At 40.2% G+C, this 24,542-nt stretch overlaps 1 protein-coding gene across 2 annotated transcripts in view; it reads right to left on the minus strand.

Annotated features, from left to right (window-relative positions):
- The window catches only part of cntnap2a (contactin associated protein 2a), a 354,486-nt gene that overhangs the window by 8,424 nt on the left and 321,520 nt on the right, over positions 1-24,542 (minus strand). For both annotated transcript variants that reach the window (XM_086065802.1, XM_086065801.1), the window contains 4 exons: positions 21,689-21,925; positions 15,564-15,797; positions 12,409-12,542; positions 4,629-4,722 (listed from right to left, as the gene is read on the minus strand). In XM_086065802.1, the coding sequence (XP_085921928.1) occupies positions 4,629-4,722; positions 12,409-12,542; positions 15,564-15,797; positions 21,689-21,925 (699 nt within the window). The remainder of the gene's footprint in view (positions 1-4,628; positions 4,723-12,408; positions 12,543-15,563; positions 15,798-21,688; positions 21,926-24,542) is intronic.

Genomic DNA, 24,542 nt, shown 5'->3' on the forward strand with positions numbered 1-24,542 from the left:
TGGAATCTACATCAACGTGGATCAGGATTCACCGGGGTAAAAAGTACAGCTGCAGACATTATGTCACACACATAAAGTCTTGGACATACACACTCAAGCGAAACAAGATTAGGAGCAGCTGCACAATACGTTCAACAAAAAACGTGTTAAAATGTCCTGTGCTCATCTTCATATTTTTTATTTAGCATTTTTTAATGTCCCAGTTTGAGAGCAAATTTGGTAGAGCAACACTATTCAATGTTTTTTCCTTACAAGTCATTTGTATCATTTGTACATCATGCCCATTTTTGGAAGTGTTGATGTCACAGCCTACCAGGAAGTAAAAAGTGAGGCTTTTCCCTCAAGTTTATACAAGAAGTAGACCACACCTTGACAAAATTTATCTTTCATTATAATTATTATTATTTTTTTAAACCCGGCCTTTGCTCATTTTAAGAAGGACGAAGAGGAGACAAAATACACCAGAGGTGCACAGTCTGTCAGTACTGACGGACTGTCCGTTAGTCTGTCACTGACAGATGCCCATATTGTTGATGAATGACAGACTGACAGAATGCCCTCCTTTGTCTGTCAGTCCTCAAATAGTGGTGACGAAGTGATGACAGAAGCGTGGTTAAAATAAAATGACGGAATGACGGTTACAGCTGGATTCGGCTTGAAAAGGACGCAAAAAAAAACAAAACAACTAACAACAACTAATCGGTTCACTATCAGAGCTTTAATGCAGACTTTTGAACCCAAAGGTCAAAAAACAAGAGAATATTCAAGCTGTTGCTCCACATAGGACAAGAAAATCAATTGTCCATCAGATTGGAATGTTGTTAACATAAGTGTATTTGATTTGACGACTTTGCATAGCCAGATAACAGGAATGACACCCGTGTCCAGCCTGCTTAAGGAAATAATCAGTTCTAGTGCTGTTCAGCTTCTTCTCAAATTGATTAGTTAAAAGATGCAGCACTTATATTGAGTAGTGTTATCTTGACAAGGAAGAGAGGGGGATAGAGGACAGATATGGAGTATAATATAAGCGCTTATCTGCTAGCAAGAACTCATGGGTTGCACTTGCTGTCACGAACAACTGATATTATATCATTGCTAAATCACTGTCATTTCAACTTAAAGTGGACATTTGATAAGAATGTACTTTTTAATTGTTCAATGCAAACAGCTGGTGGTCCGGAGTGCATGTGAAAGTAAACAAACAAGATTTGTGACATTATAATTTGACTTGTTTATAGACTAACCGTCCCACATCAAGTTTTTCCACCCATGAGCTGGTAGTTGGGGTCCATAGTATAACCACGCCAAAAACAAAAGCTAAGAGGAGCTGCAGTGATAGCATAGATTAGTGTTAGCTTATACTGTTACCTGTGTTAGCATCTAATAACCAGCACAAAATTAAATGTTTGGCTAAATTGTCGACATGGCGCTGTTTTTTTTTCAAGACACCGATACATTAATTGATAAGTGTATTTTGACGGTTTAGTGATGAAACGTTGCCTCCACGAGTTAAATTAGCCAGCGGTAGCTTTGCGCAAGTGTTTGATTGAGTTTTTATGACTGCCTTAAGATGTGACTCTTCTGGAAACCTGATTTTGCGTTACACCTGAAAATTCCTCTGAAAATCCATTAGGAAAGTGTTATGTGAATTTTCAATTGGGCCGTTGCAGTGGATTTTTCAAATGCAACTTTGCGAGTCAGCAGTCTTGTCAACGTTGTCAAGATTTATTTATGCCGTTGACTGAACGTGGCTCATTTTCATTGCACACATAATTTGAGGCGCTGAGGGATGGGTTGGGTGCGTGTCTGCTCCTCCAGATTATCCATGACTCATCTGTGGCTGCAGAGTTGTAGGCAGGAATGTCCTGCAGCTAAATTCCATTTCTCTACCCACCAGCACTCACACAGTTTAATTTCAATTCCTTATGCACAAAAGCTGCTTTTATACATCTAAATAAAGATGTACTGACATAAAAGCACAACTGCATGCTCGTCATCCAGCAAAACCATTTCAAGCAGCATATAGTAAAAAATGCTGAGTCTTCCATAGTCACAGTCAATACCACAATAGCCCACAGGAGCAACACTGTCAATCTCATTAGATCTGGCTTGAGACATGCCAACTACAGCGAATGGGCTGAATGGTGGTCATTAAACTAACATGCTTAAACAATCATTACTGCAAATGCGAAAACCAAATGCAGCACAGATTCACTTTTGTTTACCAAACACACCCGCTCTTATTTAAAAAGGTCACAGATTTCCCTTTAGAAATCAATATATGTCAACTCAGATTCAAATTTGAATTTATTGAACTAAATGAGAATCATTATCAATGCATTTCTGGTCAGACAGGCATTACTTCAACAAAATATTATTAAGTAAGAGTACATACAATTTCTATGAAGTAGGTGAGCACCACTAGAAAGCCCTGCACACATTTTTGCATTAAAATCGCTTAATATCATGCAATCATGTGTTTCTATAGTTGCAAAATAAGTTTGAATGTGTAGAGATGGAGGAGACATCACTCATTGTGCACATGGTAGCGCCCTATCAAACAAAGGACCTTTGTCTCTCAAACATGATCAGTCTGATGAATCTTTCAATAGCTTCTTTTGTCTCTGAGGCCTCAGAGCAAAATAGGAAGAGATGAAACCAGATGTGCATTCGTTTGTTCACAATGCCCTGTTTCCTTTCCTGCTCATTGTCAGACTCGTGCTCTTTTTATGTGCTTTCTTCCTGTCTTTCCTGAATCCCGAACACAAGAGCTGCACTAAAATTAAATGAACAGCATTCATTTGTACTTTGTACGCTTGAATCTCAGCGTTCAAACAATAATTTCTTCTCTGGCAGGATTAATTAAAACTGAATTGTTATCTTTGTAAAACAAATCTTTTAATAGTTTCACTTCCTTAAAAGAAAAATAAAACACACAAGTAGCATAACACCATCATAATACAGGAAAAATTATCAGCAATTAATTATAAAGGTAGGCTAATAAATGTGTAAATTGTTAAGATTTATTATATTATGGGATTGTTGACTGTGTGTTGAATCTGACAATGAATCACCTTTTAATCAGGTAGTGATTGAAATCCAGTTGGAATACAATAGTAGTGAAGAATGAGCCTTGTAGCGCTAAAACAAACAGATTTTTTTTGTGATAGTTCTGTAGTGCTCTCTAGTGGATTCATGTGGAAATGCACTATGTTGCGGTAAATCCATCTGGAGCCTAGCCTTGCTGACATCATTGAGCGAGAGGCAGGGTACACCTGGGATTGGTCGCTCGCCAATTGCATTTGTAGTAAATTGCCATTCACAATTCACTGTTTTCCTTACAATAAAGCTGACCATCGGCATTACTTTCTCAATACTATCTTAAAATGAGTTCTACATTATACTGTTGCATCTCATACGGTTCAATGCAAAAGCAGTGACAAAATCATGTCCTATAGCATAAATATGCAGTTTTATTTAAACAAAGGCACAGTATTTTTGTGAAGACAAATACAATTTATTTTTCAATTCACAATGCATGTACTGTATAATTATATTTTTTAAAAGCAAAATTGATGACCATTAGGGTACTTGCTGTTTGAGCCAATGTGCATATATACATTTTACAGAGCAGGGATGGCAACGTAAATGCTGGAAGGGGTCACAATTTTTCATCAGTGCTACTGCGGGCCACATAGGACCACTCACTTCCTAACCAGAAGTATGACAAAAAGGCTATTATAGTTATGGACAAACTATGTGCATATGTGCAAAATACATGCTCTTAAAAGTTAATTTTTAATAATAGATATCTCAATGCATCTATAAAAGATCCTCTATCCTAACCCAACAACAACGGGGTTTTTTTCTAGCACAAAGGACTCTCTTGCATAAAATTACCATTCAAGGCACAGTTGTCACACCACTGGTGAACAGTAAACCAACTCATTTTGTGCATTTTTTCTTCTTCACAAAAATCAACTCACTCAAACTTTTAATATTATTGAGGTGCTATGCTCGTCCTACATATCATCCCAAATATGCAAAAAAAAATATTAGGCCTATTCACTGTGTAATTTAGGGAAGTATAAAGTGCAACTAAGCCGTGTTTGTCATCTAGTGGTGCAATGGCGATATTACAACTTCAAACTCCAGTTGACCCGTGCATACTCATATATTAACAGGTAGTATTTTTTTTCCTTCTCCATTTCCATCTAGTTTTTGCGAAAAATACTGTTTATCAAGCACTTGCAGATTTTTTTGGGGGATGGGGTGGTGGTGGTGGTGTTTGTTGTTTAAAAAAGAAAAGAAAAGAAAAACTAATTATTATCATAATTATAATAATACTAATTATTATTATTATTATTACATTAATTTATTTTAAGGTATTATTATTATTATTACAACAATTTATTTTAAGGTATTATTATTATTATTATTTTAATTGATCAAGGGGCCACTTTGAGTGTGGATGGGGGCCGCGTGATCAGTTGCCCATCCCTGGTATAGAGAGACGACCTAAAATAAGCTGTCAACGAGGTCAGGCATAGAAGATGGACATTATGGGGATTCCTGTGCCTTTCTAATTGCTTTCTTAAATGTGAAAATGCAATCTTTAAACTTACCATAAACTTTGCCCAAGAAGAGGGTCTTGACCAGGTTGAACTTGGTGTCCGAAGCATCTGGGAGGGTGAAGCTGACTGCAGGATAATGATCCAACTGAACAAGAGAGGAAAGACGGAGGATTGGGAGACAGTTGGTGGGTAAATAAAATTAACAAATGATCACACATTAAGTGACATCATGTCAATGTAAATGCAGACATAGATTATAAGCCCCCCCCCCCTTTCAAATGCACACACAGAGAGAAGAGCCGCCATGTTTACAAAGAAGTGCATCAGTGGAGAAGTGATGCTGATGGAGGGAGGGAATACAGCACTTTAATAATCCTGAAACATAATTAACTTGTTATTGCTGTTTCACTGAAGTTTCTAATTAGCTTGAAGGCTGCAGCCAGCCGCAATTGACGGGAATCATTTCAGGCCCACAAATTGCTTTCTGTGTGTGTATGTGTGTTCAAGATATAAAAGATCCCCCTCACCGCCCACCTTCCCTCCTCTCCACTTGTACTCTTCTCAATGCTCGCCAGAGGACTGCATCTGAGTTTCCATCAGGCTGCAGAATGCATACCAACAACCTCAGATGGAAGCAAAGGGGCCAGATGAAAAATATGGCTTTTGTTACTTGAAATTTGCTGAAAATCCTACTGTGACCGATTAGATGGGAGCCAAGCTATTTTTATATTTTACTCATATCCCTTGCACTACCAGATAATGTTACCCCAACACGCACGCACGCACACCCACACACACACGCGCACACGCACACGCACGCACACGCACACACACGCACACACGCACCCACATACATACATACATACATACTAGTGGTGAGCGGTCAATATAAGCTATAAATGCAGTGCATGTCCATGCTCGGTGGAGCATTGTGTGGGTTTTGTTTTCCGCGCTGGCTGGAGGGCGGGATAATGGGGCAGGATTAAATTGCACACATCTTATTTACTTTTATCTGAAAAAAACAAAACAAATTGGCTGCACAGCCAAGCGAGGGTAGTCTGGGTCCCAAAACCCAAACAAAAAGGTCCACCGAGGGAAACTGCAACCCCATTTCACCAAACTTTGTCAATTACGGCCACAATTACACGTAAGCTCCTCTTTTATGTTGCACCATTCAGGCAACACAATTACCCCCTTGGCGCAGATGATGCTTTTAAGCGTAAATAAGGAACATATTCAAGGTGGAGTTAGAAAAAACCCCATCTGGAATGTGTTTCAGATGGATCAATTTGAGCGAACTGCACACACAAAAGCTTCAATGCAAACTTATATTATTTCTTTCCATAATTATAACTAAGGGACAGCAATCGTCTCATCACAGATAAAGCATTAGCGCATTTGGCTGTAAACAATAGAACAAGAACTGAATTATTGCTCAGATCATGTCATAAATAAAAGGTTCAATAAAGGAGGGAGGAAATGTATGCAAAGCTACTTAGGGGGAAAGCAGTGGGATTAAACATGAGGTTTCATTGCTGAATCAACTCATATTGAATACAATTTCTATCAACCATTCCAAACAATATGGTATTAATTTAAAATGTTTACTACTGTTGTTGTAGATTGCATCATATGGACATGTTGCAACAGTCACAATAATCAAATTGACATGATAAACTATTAGCATGATTGGCATTCATCTCATCTCATTCCAGATGTGAACCAAATTTTGTGACTGATGAGTTAATACAGTACTGTACCAAATCATGTCTTGTCTATTTAATCTGAACAAATCTCTGTGTCTTGAATGGGGGCCTGTGCCGCCTCAAGGAAACTCTCCAATTCTGTTTCATCTAAGACATTGTGTGTGATCAATTGGCAGACCTGCCAGCCCTCAACTCATCTGTTCAAGGCAGCTACAAAAACAAACAGTGATTTTTATGGCCACTTGGGGGCAGCAGAGACATAAAACTGACATCACCTTGAGCGCGTATGAGGGCAGTCAAGCACAAAAATCTCCCCAGTTGCACCATGTTTTACATCAGTGTTTCTCAACCTTTGTTAAGACAAGATTTATTTTTCACATTAGACAAATGTCTTGGCACAGCACCAAACATAAACGTCACAAGAAGTATATACAGTACACAAGGGACTCATTTTCAGCCCTGGAGTTTCATGGCTCAGACTGGCCCATTTTAGTTTACAGTGTTTTAATGAAGATGTATATTTATATGAATTAATGTATCAATCTAAAATAGATTAAACATTCGAATAAATAACCAACGTCAATAGTTATGTTGTATATGATCAAAAATTAAAATAACTTACGAGATCACAATCAGTATATCTGAACAATCATGAAAACATAAATAAAGTCAAGTGTGCTAAATACATTGATTTGACCACCTGTCATATTCTCTAAACATAAAGCCTAAATAAGGAGATAATAAGGCAAAGTATACAAGACAATTTTTATAGTTTTTAAGAGCTCATATGATGAACTGCAATCACACTTCCTTGTGCTGGAATGTGCTTGAATTACTATGAGCAAGGGCAGGGTTTACAAAATTGGGTACAACATGCAAAAGTTAGTTTCAGTCACATTTTAAAAATAGTCATTTCTATATTTGTTTTCAATGTGATTTTAATCCCAAAAAGCAGGTTAAGCCCTGCTATTTGTTTATTATATTGTGCGGCTCAAGGTGTAGAGACACTCGTTCAGTAACCAGAAGGTCGGCTGTTCAATCCCCGCTTTCCCCGAGTTGTGTCGTTGTGTCCTTGGGCAAGACACTTCGCACACATTGCCTCCAGTGCTACTCACACTGGTGTATAAATGGTGCAAGTGATTGGAGGGGCCGTAGGCGCACACTGGCAGCCACACTTCCGTCAGCCTGCCCCGGGGCAGCTGTAATTTACCGCCAGCAGAGTGTGAATGTGTGAGTGCATGAATAATGTATTCATTCCATTGTAAAGTGTCTTTAAGTGTCTAGAAAAGCGTTGTATAAATCTGATGCATTATTATTATTTATCTCTTCCTTCTAGTGGGGCAGAATGTTTTTTTTCTCCCTCAATGTAATCTACTGTTCCTAACAAATACAAATACCACAATATTAAATGACTAGTAAAAAAATGATTAGCCAAACATGCTAATGGACCATTATTTACACATTATTTAGTTTGTTTTTGTGTTGGTGTTGCTTACTGTCTTCTCCATCAGGCACATGCACTTCTATAGGGCTCTGCAATGATTTATACATTTGAGCTAGGGCACATTTGGCGTGTCAGCTCCACTCCTTTAATATCGCCTTTTCTCAGTCTTTTCTGCTATATGACTTGACTTTTTTACGAGTGTCTTGTTTGGCTGTAGTGTCGGCCAGCGGGCGCTCTCGAGGGTGGGGAAGTAAGGAGAAGGAGAGAGAGAGACAAAGTGATGCTTTTCTGCACCACTCTTTTCTGGTATCTGTCTTTCTTTATTTTTGAGTCCAGACACTCAGTGTATTGTTTAATTAGTTTGGCTGGGTCGGCCAGCAGCCTGGCTAGGGTGGGGGGAGGGGAGACAGAGTGGCAGAGCTCACGGCTGTCATGGGAGAGGTAGTGAGAGAGAGAGAGCGAGAAAGAGCGTGGCGCTTGCTTAAAAAATGGGTATGATCCATTCTGCACAAAATGGCGGCCAAAAGGTGCATAATTCAGGACAATCAAGCGGGAAAATGCAGACCACTCCAAATTAGTCACTCTGGTTCCAGCTAAGCCTCTACCAAAAGCACTTAAATTGCTGCTTTTTAAATTAACTCGCAGGCCAAAATAAACAGGGCCCCCTGGCGGCCAACTGGGAAAAATCCCGCTGGTCCAGCCTTCTCAGTCCGGGCCTGCAATACACTGAAAACAGCAATTAAGTATATAAGAGTTAAATTAGTATTCTCTAATTAGTATTGTCTAAGTTGCAGTTTCTTCCTTCTCTCTTTAAACATTCTCCAGTCGCTTTGCTGATCTCTCTCTTAAAATTTCCAAATTACCACATTGTGCCCAATGGTGTCTCTTAATGCTCATCCAAACTTCACCTACTGGGGATGTTTAAGCTAATGGCTGAATACTGGGCTAAACATTCATGGGGCTTATCCAGAAACAACTAAGCCACTATGAGGAGATGGAGAAAAAAACTCAGTGGTGGGCGCTAACGAAGCACAAATACTTCTATAACGTATTTTTTGATTCATTTGTTAAATTTTTTAGGTGCTGTATCTTATATTCTTTACTCCTTATCATTATTGAGATGTTGATTGATTGAGATATACAAGATATTCCCCATCCATTGCCTTACTTAATGTAATTTTTTGTTGTTGGCTACGTGAATTATTTGTGGCAAATATGTTGTCTTTTACTAGCCTAAAAACTGTAAGATTCAGGTGCATTTTTCCAGGTATCACCAGCTGTTGTTAATCTTGTTGTCAGCTTATTCCTGACTATCCTGTCAGAATTTATTTTGCAACAAAGCAGGATGCCGTGACTTTAATTCTCTCTCATTGCAAATACACAGAATGTGAGTACTTTTGCTACATCTGGTATTTTTATGTGTGTGTATCTGTGGAAAAGGGGATGTGCGATGCTGAAGTGCTCTCCACTGGATAATCAGCCGCTGCAGGATTTGATATTTTGGTATAATTTTCCTCCTGTCAAGAGTATTTCACTGAAGTGTGAATGAAGGTGCTAAAGACAATGCCATAATAAATCTTTGGGCATGCAATAAGTTAGAGAAGCAAGGGCTAAAGACACAATAATGCATGAATAAAAATATATACACTTGCGAAAATAACCATTCATTATAGCCTTCTCCATTGGATTGCACTGATTTGCAATGCTATACTAAATCACACACATCATAGCACCTTGTGTCTCATATACACTCACTAGCCACACATAAGGTGCGCCAGAACAACCTAATGAGATCCAACACAAGAGCATCAATAATCAAATATTTACAGATATATTGATGATGATGGTGATGATGGTGATAGTGAAGGTCAGAAAGGCATTTTCAATAATGCGTTTTGTATATCTAGAAATATTTCAGCTGCACTATGCCTTATGTTGTGACTGTTAAGTATATATTATTTAATGTACTAGGGGCGGCATGGCTCAGTGGTAGAGTGGTCGTCTTCCATCCGTGAGGTTGTTGGTTCGATTCTCACCTGTGGTGACCATGTCGAAGTGTTCTTGTGCAAGAAATTGAACCCCGATTTGCTCCCAGTGGATCTGGCAGCGCCTTGTATGGCAACAGCCGACCACTGGTGTGTGAATGTGTGTGTGAAAGTGTGTGTGAATGTGAGGCATCGTAAAGCGCTTTATATTCGCTTTATAAATCATAATATGTAAAATCATCTGTTCAATTGTCAAAATTAGTCCAGCATATCACAAGGGATCATGCAGTGTAGAGGATGGTTGAGACATTCACGCCATTTTTTTCCCTCGTTGCATTGCTGCGACATGGATGAAAACCTTTGGCCAAACAGAGAGCAGCGTATGGATAGTCAAGAGGAGGAAGGTTACGATAATGACTGCACAGTAAATTCTGTGGAGTAAATTTGACTCTAGAGTAAATTTGACTCTATTTTGAGTGCGACCAAATAGACTCAGTTTTAGAGTAAAATTGACACTAGGAAAAGAGTAAAATAAAGAATTGCCCCCCAAAAAATAAAAGTCACTGAACGGTTGTGTAACCTTCAGGTTGGGAGACGGCCACAGTACCACCTGAGCTACGCCACTTCTACTGTTTGCTTAGCTCCAAGATGTTTTTGGTCTCGGAGTTGTGAAGATTCCAGCTGGCACGAGCGATATACTTACTACAGTAACACACAGCAGGAGCTCTGTTGCTCAGGGTGTCGATTGGATGTCTCCCAAGCTGAAGGTCGTGAGTTTGTTCATCAACCCTTGAGTGACTTTTACTTATTTATTTTTCACTTCTTTATTTTACACTCGTCCAAGTGTAAATATTACTCTAAAACTAGTCTATTTGATCCCACTCTAAATAGAGTCAAATTTACTGTGTAGTGAAAGTGTTACAGTAGTTGGTTCTTCATTTACGCTGTGTGCTAGGTATAATTGTAGTTATTAGTTTTTCATGAATACACAGATTTCAGATTACACTTTCTTTTGTTGCACTCTAATGTGTAAGTAACTTTGTGTCAATAAAAAGTGTTGCAATTTCCTTGACTGTGAGTATGTCAAACAGCAAACTTCTCTTGTAAAATCCTTGTTTTCCCTCAGTTTTATATATAATTGTATTTTGTTAGCTGATGAAGAAACATCTAATGATTTTGACCTGCAGTGCTCACAGAATGCCAAAGGGACAATGCATTTTGGTGGCACTGACTACTTGTATGACAAAGAAAAATTATTTTGACACATAGGTGAGGTGTTTTGGGAGAGATATGAGCTTTTGCAGATGATCCATGGTGTTGTGCAAAATCATCCAAGTTACTTTTGGCAAAAGCACTAAGTGCAGATGAGCCGAAGCAATTGAGAAGGATCTTTGCAGTTGTGACAGTTCTGACTCCTTGTTTGGGAAAGGAACTTGGAGTGAAGCATGTGTGACCAGTTTTGGGATAGATATGTGCTTTTGCTAATGAACTTGTAGGTTGTGCACAAATGTAAGTCTGTTTGGCCAAATGAGCTTGCAGTTTTGAAAATGTCATCTCAGTTTCAGGAAATGTGCCAAACCTATGGAGAAAAACTGTAATGTACAAATATTAGTGGAAAAGAATGAAAGCAATACAATAAACAAAGACTGTCTTCATCCTTTTCAACCATGATTACTTTTTTCAAGCCTATCTTCTGTATGATTTGTTTTTTGAAATATTATACATATATAAGGAGCACTGCTGGTTCCCTCTACTATTTTGACAGCCAAATCAAATAAAATCTATATTATGGGAGGTCAGAGGGATATCTTTTCCTTAACTGTGTCATATGGCGAACACGGAGCAGACTCCATGCGGAGTGTTTGTTTGAAAATACCATGAATAAGATGATGGTGCAGATGAGATGTCAAAGAAGTCTTTTGAGAAATGATGTGCTCTTACTCACTCTTGTCAAAGTGAGAATGATAGTTCTTAGAGGCTACATTGCATTGGAGGTAATGTATTAGGAACCGCAAGTTAACACAGTTCAGCAGTATATTGCCATAAATAGACTACATGCAGTACATGTACCAGGGTTGGTGTTGGAGCCTATATATAAAGTGTGTCAGAAAAGTTCCAGGACTGCTGTCAGTGCTTTGTGATTTTTTTCTATTTTTTTCCAAAGTTCAAGGTTGTCGTGACCTGTTTTTAAAACACAGATGACATAAAGATGGCCTTGATAACAAAGCTGCGGACGAAACTGGAAAAATACTCCCATGTGTCCATGAATATGTGGCAGAGAAGGCTGGGAAAGACTTGAAATACTTTAAATTTTAAATGTATTTTTAGTGACAGCCTGCAGTCCTGGAACTTTCTCACAAACCTTGCAGACACACACACACACACACACACACACACACACACACACACACACACACACACACACACACACACACACACACACACACACACACACACACACACACACACACACACACACACACGCCGATCAAAGCATTCTAATTTGTTTACTGGAAGTGGATTAAAAGTGGCAGAGGGCAGGCGGTGTCATCTTCGCAGCAGGCTCACCAAGCATCACCATGGACACAAGCATCATGCTCGTGTGTGTTTTGCGCTCAGATTTATCAAGCTTCTTACATTAATCAAAAGCTAAAACAACAGACTAGCGGAACTGAGTGTGTCTGTACAATCAGTACCTGGATGGTGAGGCTCCTGTCAATACGAGACATATTGATGGTATGTGGCTGTCCATTGGCTAGGTTGCGCTGGTCCACATCGATGGCGAATGGCTCCTTCAGGCCTCCCAGGTTATAGCGGACCTGCAGAGAACCTGCAGGTACAAGAGGGTGGAGCTTGAAAATATAGTCCTGTTGTCCTCACATTTTTCCATATGAAAAGATAGACTTTTCTCAATAATATTCCCATTCATGTATCAAACGAAAACAAAAAGAATCACCTCTCGGTATGATGCAGTGCTTTTTTGCACTACTGCAAACTACCATGACCATATATGCATTGTTCAATGAATATCTTTTCAACCTAACACAAGTATTACTATCTCTGTAAAGGCAGAATTTTAATACGGCAGAACAGAAAAGCCTTTATTGTCATTGCACACTGTTCAAAAGAAAAACAGATAACAACTCTTGCATTGCATGACGTTAAAATGGCTCTCAGATGAACAGCCAAGATCATTAATTGAGTTTCTTCAACATGTGTTCAACTTGAGTGCTGAGCTGGATTGCTACAGAGGAGTTTAACATGGCCACAGGAACAATGATTGCTTACGCCTTTGGATACAAATATAATTTATGATTGATTAAGTGGTGTGCTTCAATACTTTTGTCTATATTCTGTAGGTATCATCAATTCTGATATAATGCTTTTTAATGGCTTTTTTTAAAACTGCAACTTAAAACTAATTTAATTCCCACGTCACACACACACACGCACGCGCACCCCCACACGCACACACGCACACATACATACATACATACATACATACATCTTGTTAAGTGTAATCCTGCCCTTCCTCGTGTCAACCAATCAGTGCCCTCAGCCACTTGTGTCTTGCCCCAGTTGTGTCTCGTTTTGTCATTAGTGTGTGTGTATTTAGGCCCCGTCCACACAAAAGCCAGTTTCAATGTATCCTCACAATTTTCTTACCGTTTAGGCCGTTCGTCCTCACGATGGCGCAGTTTCGGAGCTTGAAACCGATCACTTTTGAGACCGGGCTCCAGAGTGGAAAGATTTCAAAACGTGCCCCGTACACATCCGTCTGGACACCATATTCAGGATACTTCTCCAGTGATGACGTAATGGTCGCAGCTTGATGACGACGCATTGTCGCAGATTGATGACGTATGCTCCAATTCTCGCTTGACTGTGCGCGAACCGTCAGTCTGTCAACAACAATGGCGGGTAGCCGTGTAGTAGTCGTTTTGCGCAGCCTCCTTGGCTTGCTTATGCTTTTGCAGCAAAACATTTTGCTTCTTTATTCCCATGTTCAGCAAGCAATGTTGTACTTGAATCACTCGCCATTGTCACTTCTCCTGTTTTCGTCTTTTTCATGTTGTTTTAATACATTGCTTTGTAGATTGCAATAAAGTTAGGGAAAAAAAGTGTTCTTCGCTGATTCTTTCTCTACGCTTTCTGTTAACTCCTTGTGGCTGCGCTACAGCGCCACTCCAGACTTGGTATATACATTCCAGTCGTTAAACGTCCTCAGTATCTTCTTTTGGACACACGCAAGTCTTGAAATACTTGTGTGTACAAGATTTGTTTGAGGAACGTAGCCGGCTTTGCTTCGGTCTGGACGGAGCCTTAGTCTCCTGTCTTCCCTCTGTCTGCGTCAATCCATTGTTGTTTCCCCCTGTCATGCTGCCGGATTTTTGCCCTGTTGTTCCCCCCCACTTTTGCCTCGTTTACCTAATTGTTTTTGGTTTAATTAAATCCCTTTTTTGATTACACCTCTGCCTCCTCGCCCTGCTTTCTGCACTTAAGTCCACAACCACCACTATCCCCTGACACTGATACATACATACATACATACATACATACATACATACATACATACATATATACATATCCCTATACTGTTTATATATTAGGAGTGTTGGTCGATTACAATTATCGTAATTAATCACATGATTTACATAGTTAACATGCAATTAATCAAATTAATTGCACATTATATCTGTTATATATGTACAATAAAATATATTTTTCAAATTGTTCATACTCCTGTTAATTACCATAAAAGTGGACAATTACGGTTACCAAATATAAATGTGGTTGTATCATTTATTTATTTATTATTATTTTTTATTTTTTTATTTTATAGCTCAGTATTGTTCATTCGGTAATTTCACCGATTTGACATGTCATCATCATTGCTCTTGGACACCAGCCTCCACCGATTCAATGACCTGAGGAAGAAGCAGATTGTGTCTGAGTTTCGATAGATGCTGGTGTGGTGGATCTGGCATGCATGAAAATCTCCACCAAAGAGGGGAGCCGACGACTCCTGCCAGGACAGAGCAAGCGCAACACCTCAGGGCCCCCCAGGTCGCGGCAGCGCCAAAGGACAACCCCCGGGCCCCGCCGGGGCCACCGGCCGGAGAGCAAACCCAGGAGCAGGAGCACCCCCACCCCAACACGGCCCGCGCCCCCAACCCAACGCAGCAAGACGGGGCACTGCAGGCCCGCCAGGCACCCCACCGGTCCACAGCCCCCGCTCCCCCCACGACCTCCCCGCCCCCCATCCACCTCAACCCAGCCCCAGCCTCCCCCAAACCCCCAGACACCCCCCCACCCCCAGCAACCCCCACCCAGCCACCCCACCCCCACCAACCGGCAGCCCCTCAGCCCCCGACCCCCAGATCCCGGGGACCCCCCGCACCCAGGCATCGGCGCCGAAGAGGGGCCGGACAGCGGAGCGGAGAGGGCACCCGCGCCCACCCCACCCCCCGCCGCGTGGAGGGACGGAACACCGGGGGGAGAAGGGGAGATGGGGGCACTGGAGGATGGGCGGCACCCCCGAACTCCAGGCCCAGCAGGGAAAGTCCCCGGTCGTCACTCCAGCGTTCTTAGTGAAAGCTAACCCTGTTACTGAGTCCGCCAGCTCGCCGACTTGAATGTGATCCCACCCAGTGTATATACAAGTGTGTGTGTGTGTGGTGCATTAAAATTGGGAGCAGGAGGGAAATTATATCCCCACGCTCCGATCCACCCGCCTCCTAGGCATGTCCGTGAGTGTATGTGGTGCATTAAAAAAATAAATAAGGGGGGGCGGCGGGGACACGGACAGGGGACCGTATCATTTATTTCATTGACACTGACTGGAGCTTACCGTTGTGCCTTAACACCAATGCCATGTAGTCCTCTGTCCTGGAGCTGACATACATCAAAATAGCCGGTGCACTTGATGTACTGAAACTAAACGTAACTTCCTCTTTGGTTGAGTTGACTTCCTGCGAAGTCAGGTAACTGGCGAGGACCTTGGAGTCCTTCATGGCTCCTGCTGCACCTTCCGGGAGGAGGTTGTACTTGACCAGCGTCCCCGTCTCAAAGAAGCCTCCAACATCTGTGGAGGGGACAATGCACATGTTAAATCAACAAGTTGCCAAATGGCACAGTGCAATCAGTCCACAAGCTGGATTCACGCAGATGAACGCAGTCGATCCTCCCCTCTCCTTATTTCCTTTAAAGTCAGCAGAGAGAATGCCGTGTAGCTTACATGGTACGTAGATGCAGGAGATTGCTGTGCGCAAAGTACATCAATAGGATGAACAACCACAACAGCCACAACTTAGACCTGCTTGTAGGTAGTCTAAAATCTTGTCTACTTTATGTCACTAAATTGTCAGGTGCACGCCAGCTTCATCCACTGGAATGCCTAGTCATGCTAAAATCCCAAACATGTAAAATAAATCTACCCGTGCACGAAAATGAACTTTTTACGATAAGCCTTTTAGTCACACAGCAACACAAAACAGGCACACTGTGTTTGACCTTTAAGGTTCCACTCTCCACTATTGGTGCAATGGAAATTAAGTATTTTCAATTGCACCATAACATACATTTCCATTTTATTTTATTTTATTTAATTTCAGTTGCTGCTTTTTTCTGTTAATTAAATTGTTTTGTTACCACTCATGCTACTTCATTGTAAGTCTAAGGTACAAATTTCTGACTCTGCTGAATCCAATTTCATCTTAAGTCCAACTGAAAACCATTTTGCTGTTTTCTATGTGCACTGTGGATTATGTGGGGCCTGGAAAAAATAGGAGAGTGGCTCGCTCGTCTCAGTACCGAGACATAAACTACTTGGAAGCACAAAAGGGAATGAGAAAAGTCAGCTGCAGGTTACAGGAAAGGTTTGTGTATGTGCGTTTGTATGTGTGTAATAATAATAATGATAGTACAGGGAAATACAGTGAACTTAATTCAGACTTTTGTAATGCATCTTACATTTTGGAAGTATACAGAGGAGAAAATAATATGAGGAGAAAAGCAAGGCCTATTCACACCCTAAATTTACTCTTGGCACCACAAAAATTCACCTCCGGTATAGTAGCACTGTATTTATAATGCATTTTATTATTATTCCCTCATATTGTCTTGCAGAGTTGAGAAGCATTATTTGGACTTTTGTGTCTATATTGGCCAGTTAGAAACCCGACACACAAGCACTACTTGCTGACCCTCACTGCAATAGCTGCTGGGTTGCGGTGTTCTCCGTTAGCACTACAGACCCTCATTAGCGCTCGTAAAGCTAATTTGAATAATGATTATGTGGTACTTTTATGTCAAAGTTAGTAGAAGTTGTTTGCTTAAATGACCAATACTTGAGATCCATTTGTGCTTAAGTAAGACAGCCTTTGAGGGTCAGAATGTATTTTGTGGTGTGCTTAGTTGATCCTGTATTGAGTTGTTGAGCTAGCAGTAAAGGCCTAGATACACCAATCCGACATCGGCCAAATGTGATGGACGCCTACCCCCTGTGGCGTCGGCTCAGACGTCGGCACGTCGCGTAGAAAAATGACGTAAATACACAGCGACTATTAAGTACCTTCAGTGCATGCGCGAGAAGTAATTCTCCTCCGTACCATCGGCGGCGGTAATCATTATTCCTAAAGGCAACCGGCAACCACTTTACTGGGGCGGGTTATAAAAACGTAAATAACTCATACCGGTGTTGACAGCGGCGCCGGGGTAAACGCGGCGGCCAGCTGGTGAAGCGAAAACGGGCGCTGGAACAAGTTTCATCCCTGTCTCGTTCCCGAACGCGTGGATGTACTCCGTTGTGGCATACCCTGGACCGTGTCAACTCCTGGCTGCTACCGATCGTCAGTTCACCCGAAAAGCTTCGGCTGTGCTGCCCTCCGCGTTTTGGGCGCGGTGCCGACCTCCAGCTTATGAAGGAGCTTCCTCGAGACCGACAGACGGAAGGGCCATGCACCCCTGCTGCTCCCACAAGGATCCGCCGTTAAATGTGCGGTCATTGACAACAAAACGTTTATTTTGAGGGAGTTTTTCATTTCCAACAACTTGGATTTTCTCTGCCTGACGGAGACCTGGAATGTCGCTGGTGAGTCCACAGCTATGATTGAATTGCTACCGCCTGGCTGTGCTTACTTGGACGCTCCGAGGACGTCGGGCCGAGGTGGAGGAACGGCGACTATTTAAAAAACAAAAAACAAAATTAAATGTAAACGATGTCTATTTACCACATCGATCACAGCTTTGAAGCCACCTTCTTTGAAGTTGTCCAAACTGTCACTGTGCTGTGTCATTTACCGACCTCCAAAATACAATAAGGACTTTTTAAACGACTTTGCAAATCTTCTTGCCGAAATCATGCTGAAATATGATCATATCCTCTTTATGGAGGACTTTAATATTCACGTGTGCTGTCCTGAAAAATCATAAAGTTGAGTTGAGTTGAGTACTGTTTATCCGCGTTGTCACTTGCTTTTCTTGCGCCGTGCGCTGATTCGCTAGCTAACAGCCAATCAAAGTGATCAAATGCCCCCGACGGCCGACGCCGATTTAGCATGTCGAATTTGCTGGAAACGCCCCCCTCGACATATTCCAACACGATCCGACTTCACGACAGTAATTTATACACTGATCAGACGCCGCATGCCGTCGGCACAACACTGTCCGACTCCCGACGTCAGATTGGTGTATCTAGGCCTTAATACTGCTACATTGAACTTGTTACATGATCATGAGAGTCAACAGCTACCTTTACAGGGTATGCCTCATGGTCCACCTTTAAACAGGTATTACATTGACATCTACGAATATTGATTCTGAATGATTTTAACACACTTTAATTAACAGACCAATTTCCGGAGCTCCTCTGGTGCCCTGGTATGAGAAAAAAAAAATTGCTAGTCTGTTCCCACAATTTAATAATCTGCTCCCACAATTTAATAATCTGCGCCCACAGTTTACAAATCTGTACCCACAGTTTACTAATCGGTACCCCCAGTTTACTAATTTGCACCAACAATTCAGTCATCTGTACCTAAAATGTAGTAATAGGTTCCCACAGTTTGGTAATCTTTACCCACAGTTTCCTAATCGGTTCCCAGTTAACTATTCTGTTTCCAGTTTAGTAATCTGTTCCAACAGTTTACAAATCTGTACGTTCAGTTGAACACATCAATAAAATACGAATAATACAGATGAAGAAGAAATGGTAGCGTGTATGTGACTATTTATGTTGATTTTAATAATAATACAGGATGTCCTCGGTTTATGTTTTGTTGTTGCACACACAAAAAGTTCAGATTCTTGATTTGCCACTTTGGGCAAAGAAGCAGGAGAGTAAAGAGAATGTAGGAGGTGAGGGGGAAGGAAGGACAGAAGGGTACCAAGAGTGTAGTGAGAAAAGTGAGACGGATGCAGCCAGGGGAGAAAACAATAGTGGAAAAAAGAATGAGAAAAGCAGAGAAGGGGGGAAACATGACTGAAGAGTGACAGGAAATCAGTGAACAAGGGCAGAAGAAAAAAGAAGCAAATACATGAGATGAAGGAAAGATTGAATGGATGTCACACACACAAAGCAACATGCAAAAGTAGAGTGATCCCTTTTTTTTGTTGCAAAAACACACACACGCATACACGCTTATAGTTATCTCAGTTCTGTAAGCCCCGAAATGCCTCATCGCTTGTGACAGAACTCACAGGCGGTTGCATATCACCAGACACTGTCACACTTTTTGCAACACACACACAAACAGCTTCCCTGTCATGTTGTCACCACCCTGCCAAGACCACAGGGGGAAAAAAGCTTTAGGAAATAAATTAATTCACATGTCGGGGATCACGTCAGACTGTGCTCACGCAGAGGCTCTGATGTCGACGTCAAACTTCTTTGTGAAGCATTTTCTGAAAACTTGATTTGGGAGCTGCAGCATCTAATGACTACACAAGCAGGTGGTTTCTATAATCGGGGAAAAAAAGTTACAAGGTGACACTCAGCTCAAGAAAGTGCTTCCAAATATTTATTTAAATTTTTTTTTGAGCTGATTAGGGATGTAACGATATCCAAACATTGTCACAATACATTATACAATAAATGATCGCAATATAAACTCACGATACAATAATTATCGCAATATGGGGAGGTTTGCAATATTAAAAAAGCACAAGATACTGAATAGATTTTTTTTCAAACAGATTGTATTGAAAAAAAGCACAATATTGTGAGGTCATAATTATAAATATAGCTCGAATAGTACAGGTAACATTCACCTTAATGTACATAAACGACCTACAATAACCAATAACTAGGGGTGTCAAAATAAGTGCGTTAATTTTTAGTTAATTTAAAGTTCCTTCAATGCCACATTTTTTTTTTTTTTTATGATGACTTAGAAAACCTGTACTGGGTGCATTCCAGTCGCAACGCAGAGACACGTCTACGTCAAAATTGAGCAGTAATACATTTAATAATAATGCATATATTTGTGGAGATTGGGGTCAAGTTGTATTTTACAATTTTAAAAATAGAATCAGAATTTCACAAGTTACTTCATGTTAAAGATTAGATAGCTCTTAATATGAAAAGGAAAATGCACTGAGCTGTCTTTTTTTTTATGCACGGAGCTGTCATCAAGTCTTACAAACGCAATTGTGCCATCTAGTGGCAGAAAATGACCTCAACACGATTCAATATTACACAACCCCTTCTGCATTTTTTCTGCTGGGATTTAAAAAAAAACTGATTTGACTCTTTTCCCACATAAGAACAACATGGATTATTTGGTTTTTTTTGGGGGGGGGGGGGTGTATCTCTTTTTTTTTTTTATAGTGGACGCCAGAATTGTATGGCTGTAACATGTTGTAAACCTACCAAGCGTATATGTAACATTTTTAACATGAACATCATGCAAATCAACTTGCAATTTTGATTGGTTAGCTAGGATCCAATCATGAACCAGAAGTGTTGACATCATCCATTGCATTTTTATTGGTTTAGACAATAGCAAATATATCAAGTCCACTAAATCATCTATGGGTCCGAAAGGGTTAATTATAAACTACATTTTATGAATTATAATTAAATTACTGTATCAATGACTAAAAGATGCAGCCATATTTCTATTAGTTTAATAATTTTTCCACTTTTTTGTGAACAAGAGTATGAAAACTTAAAAAACAATTATTGTATATATTATTGTATATTTAGAATACATACTTTTTTTTTTTATTAATCGTAAGTTAACTATTGAAGTCATGCAATTAATTACTGTTAAATATTTAAATCGCCTGACACCCCTAGTAATAAAATGAAATATTGAGACACTTACTTTCTAATGCACACACATATTGTGAATTTGTGGAGTAACTCAAATGTATTACGTTCACCTTCATCTGGCCATTAACATGGGTCTTAAACATAGGTGATCAAAACGTGCAAAATAAAAATTAAACTGCACTAAAATAACTAACCACCAGAGGGAACTGCACAATTGAAAAAAATGACCTTTTTAACAAATGTGCTGCTTTTAATATCGTAACATGACGGCGACAATATCGTGGCAATTTTAATATCGCATTAATGCTGTCATTGTTACCCAGAGCTGATATGACCAGTGCAACTAGGTGACAATCCAATGCCACTTTCAAGCAGCGGCAGGGCTACATTGTCTGAAACTTTACAAGCACACAATCCCTGATGAGTCCAACACACCTGATGTAAAAGCAACATGGTGAAGCAGCATTTAGCTGTTATGGTTGCACACAAATAGAATAAGATGTCACCAGAAGTGAAGTCATTCCTGAGTGTGAATCTCTATCAATAGCAAAAATGATGACACTTGTAGAATGTACAATTATTAAAGTTGTTTAAATTGTATTTAACATTGCCAGTACAGTGTATGTAAGTATGCATGTGTATGCAATTTTTTTTCCGATGGAAATTTGGGCTCTTCAAGATTCTATATGTTTTCTGTTCACCTTGAGTGCAGAAAGTTCCATCATAGGCAGTGGCGGTGCAGTCGCACAAGTACCCGTTGTACTTCTCCACACACTTTCCCCCATTGCGGCAATACATGCCATAACTGGTACAATGGCCTTGGCAACCGGGCTTGACTCCGGGCGTCACCTTGGCCCTTTCATCCAGGTCAAGGGTGACGCCGTTCATCCGTAGAGCTCGGATGCAGCCCAGGAAGCCCCTCTGGCCCCCTGCGGCACCTGCACACAAAGTGGAAGCGGTTAGCAGGAACGACAAAAGAAAGAATTGAAGTCAGGGTCAGAAAAGTAATTTGGAATGCAAAAGTGTTATATTTTTTTAATGGCTTTCAAAAACATTCCCATCTTAACGCTTGGAGGAACTGCTGCTGTTATGTGAATCTCTCCAACTGAGCTGCTGTTCTTGAAATAACCTTCAGCTGGTTTGATTTCTCACTAATTGGACCAGCCTAATGAACACAATGTCTTAATGAAAATCCCATAGATGTATTCACAACCCGTGCTCGCTCCATACTATACACTGCATGCCTCCAACTGCCTACTTAAACAGCCCACGTCAACATCATTCTTAGCCTTGGGGCTTCCAAGGCCATTCATCCATCGTCCTTTTGGCCTTGTGCTGTTACTGTCTAACTGCTCATTAACATGGGCAGAGTGGGTTTAAGGTAGATTGATATGTGCCTTAATGACTGTAGCCATAAACGCAATCATAAAACGACACCCATAGGCATAGATTTAAAGTGCAATCGCAGTAAACAGTCACAGTGCTCTGCAGTTAACGAAAGCCGAGGGGCATTTTAGATATTAAAATCTCTCTGATGTATCCCTTCAATTACAGGGAAGTGGTCATTTAAAGAAGCACGCATACATGCGTGCACATTCGCACACACATACACAGGTAAGCCACACAGGTACTAGACTACCATGTTAAGATTACTAATACATTTTTTATCATCATGCATTATTCATGTTGGGATGCAGCTGGGTTTTTACACTCTTCCTCATCCATTTTCTGATTCCGCAGCGGATTTCACCCCCCCCACACATATACACACCCCAACACTTGTTAATTAATCTATTTTGTGCCACTGATTGGCTGGAGGGTTACACCACCTGTTTACCTCATTTCAAACTTGTCTTTGATTAAATGGACACAAGGCTCTGAGGCCGATGGAGAATAAGTGGACACACACACATGAACACACACACAGAGATTGTCGTTGTTTTTCACACACAGATACTGCATGCTGTCAATGTTGGATCATTGTCTATATCTGATGGTGCAATGAACAATCAATATTTGCACATTATTTATTTATACATTATTTTTTTTATCCCAATATTAAGATAATAAGACACATTTGACATACTTTATGAATTTCTCACCAAAATGACTCGTCAACCAGTTTCACACAATTCTCTTGTTTGATGAACCTATTATTTTAGTGTAAGGGTCTCAAACTCAATTGATTTGGGGTTCCAAAAGAATTCTGATATAGTCCATGATAAACAGTTTTCAATGCAAACACGCCAAAATGAATCATTTTAATGGTCTGTGGATGAGAAGTTTCATAGGGAAAAAATACTCATTTGTAGTCTTCGACTTTAAAATTGGTCATTTTAAGTTTTTGACCCAGGCTGTTTAATGTTTCAAAAGAATTCTGATAAACATTTAACATTTTAATTGAAATTGTCAAAGTGAACCATTTTAATTCTCTGTTGATGAGAAGTTTCTAAACAAAAACTACATTTGCATGATTCCATCCTTAAAATGGGTCAGTTTGACCCAGAATTATTAATATTCCATAACAACCTAACAAACGTTGTTTATAGCTTATTTTGCCCATTTTCATTACACATAGGCCTACATGGAAATTATTATTATTATTATTATTATTTTATAGTCTGTTAATGTGTTTCATTTTCATATCACAAAAAAAATAAATATATTTGTCGGGTCAGTTTGACCCGGGCTATTTTCAATGTTCCAAAAGCATCCAGAGAAACATTGTTATAGCTCATTATTACCCATTTTCATTGCAAAATTGTCAAAATGAATTTTTTTTTACTGTCTGTTAAACATAACAATAAATATTTGTTGCTCATTAACTTAAAAGTGGGTCACTTTGACCCACAACAAAACAGGAGGAATTGGTTGTTGTTGTTGCCAAACGTTCTGTTCATGGCATATTTTAAATAAGGCATGCCCGGGACTGGGTGTCAGCATATCATTTCCTCCAACTCGGTAACAGTTCAGAATTAGGTTTTGCCAAAAGCTGTGTCAGGAGCGAGAGCTAGGTTGTCCATAAGTTGAACGACCAAGGGAACGAAATAAGCAAAAAAAAGGGAATCTGTACTAATGTTAACTCTTATGTCAAGTAGGGGATCGCAAAATATGATCCTGCAAATGGCCCCCGGGCCGCAAGTTTGAGACTACTACTTTAGTGCTTTACAAAACAGTCCAAGTCATTGGTATGAAAATATTCATAAATATGGAAAATCGATATAAATATTTTACCTCTGCTATGTTTATTTGGGTTGCTCTTTAAAATGTAATTTGTTTTGGATTAGATTGCATTCGAAGGTCCAAATGGTTAAAAATACCAAATCTAAAGCCTTTATAATCAACAGTTATTTATTTTTTCCTCCTTAGGAGAAAAAAAAAATCAACAGTTATTTCCAAAGAGATGTTATCACACGTGCTCTCATTTTGCAGCACAGGATTTGATATCTCTTGGTTCGCGGCAATGTATTGCCTCGTTAGAAGAGACTTAATGGTCTCGGGCTTGATGGATCCCTCCGTGAAAAATCTACTCATGTATTGAAATGAAGGGCCGTT

Source organism: Leptonotus elevatus, chromosome 21, assembly GCF_054856555.1.
Source record: "Leptonotus elevatus isolate MCC_2025b chromosome 21, RoL_Lele_1.0, whole genome shotgun sequence".
In the NCBI taxonomy this organism is placed as follows: domain Eukaryota; kingdom Metazoa; phylum Chordata; class Actinopteri; order Syngnathiformes; family Syngnathidae; genus Leptonotus; species Leptonotus elevatus.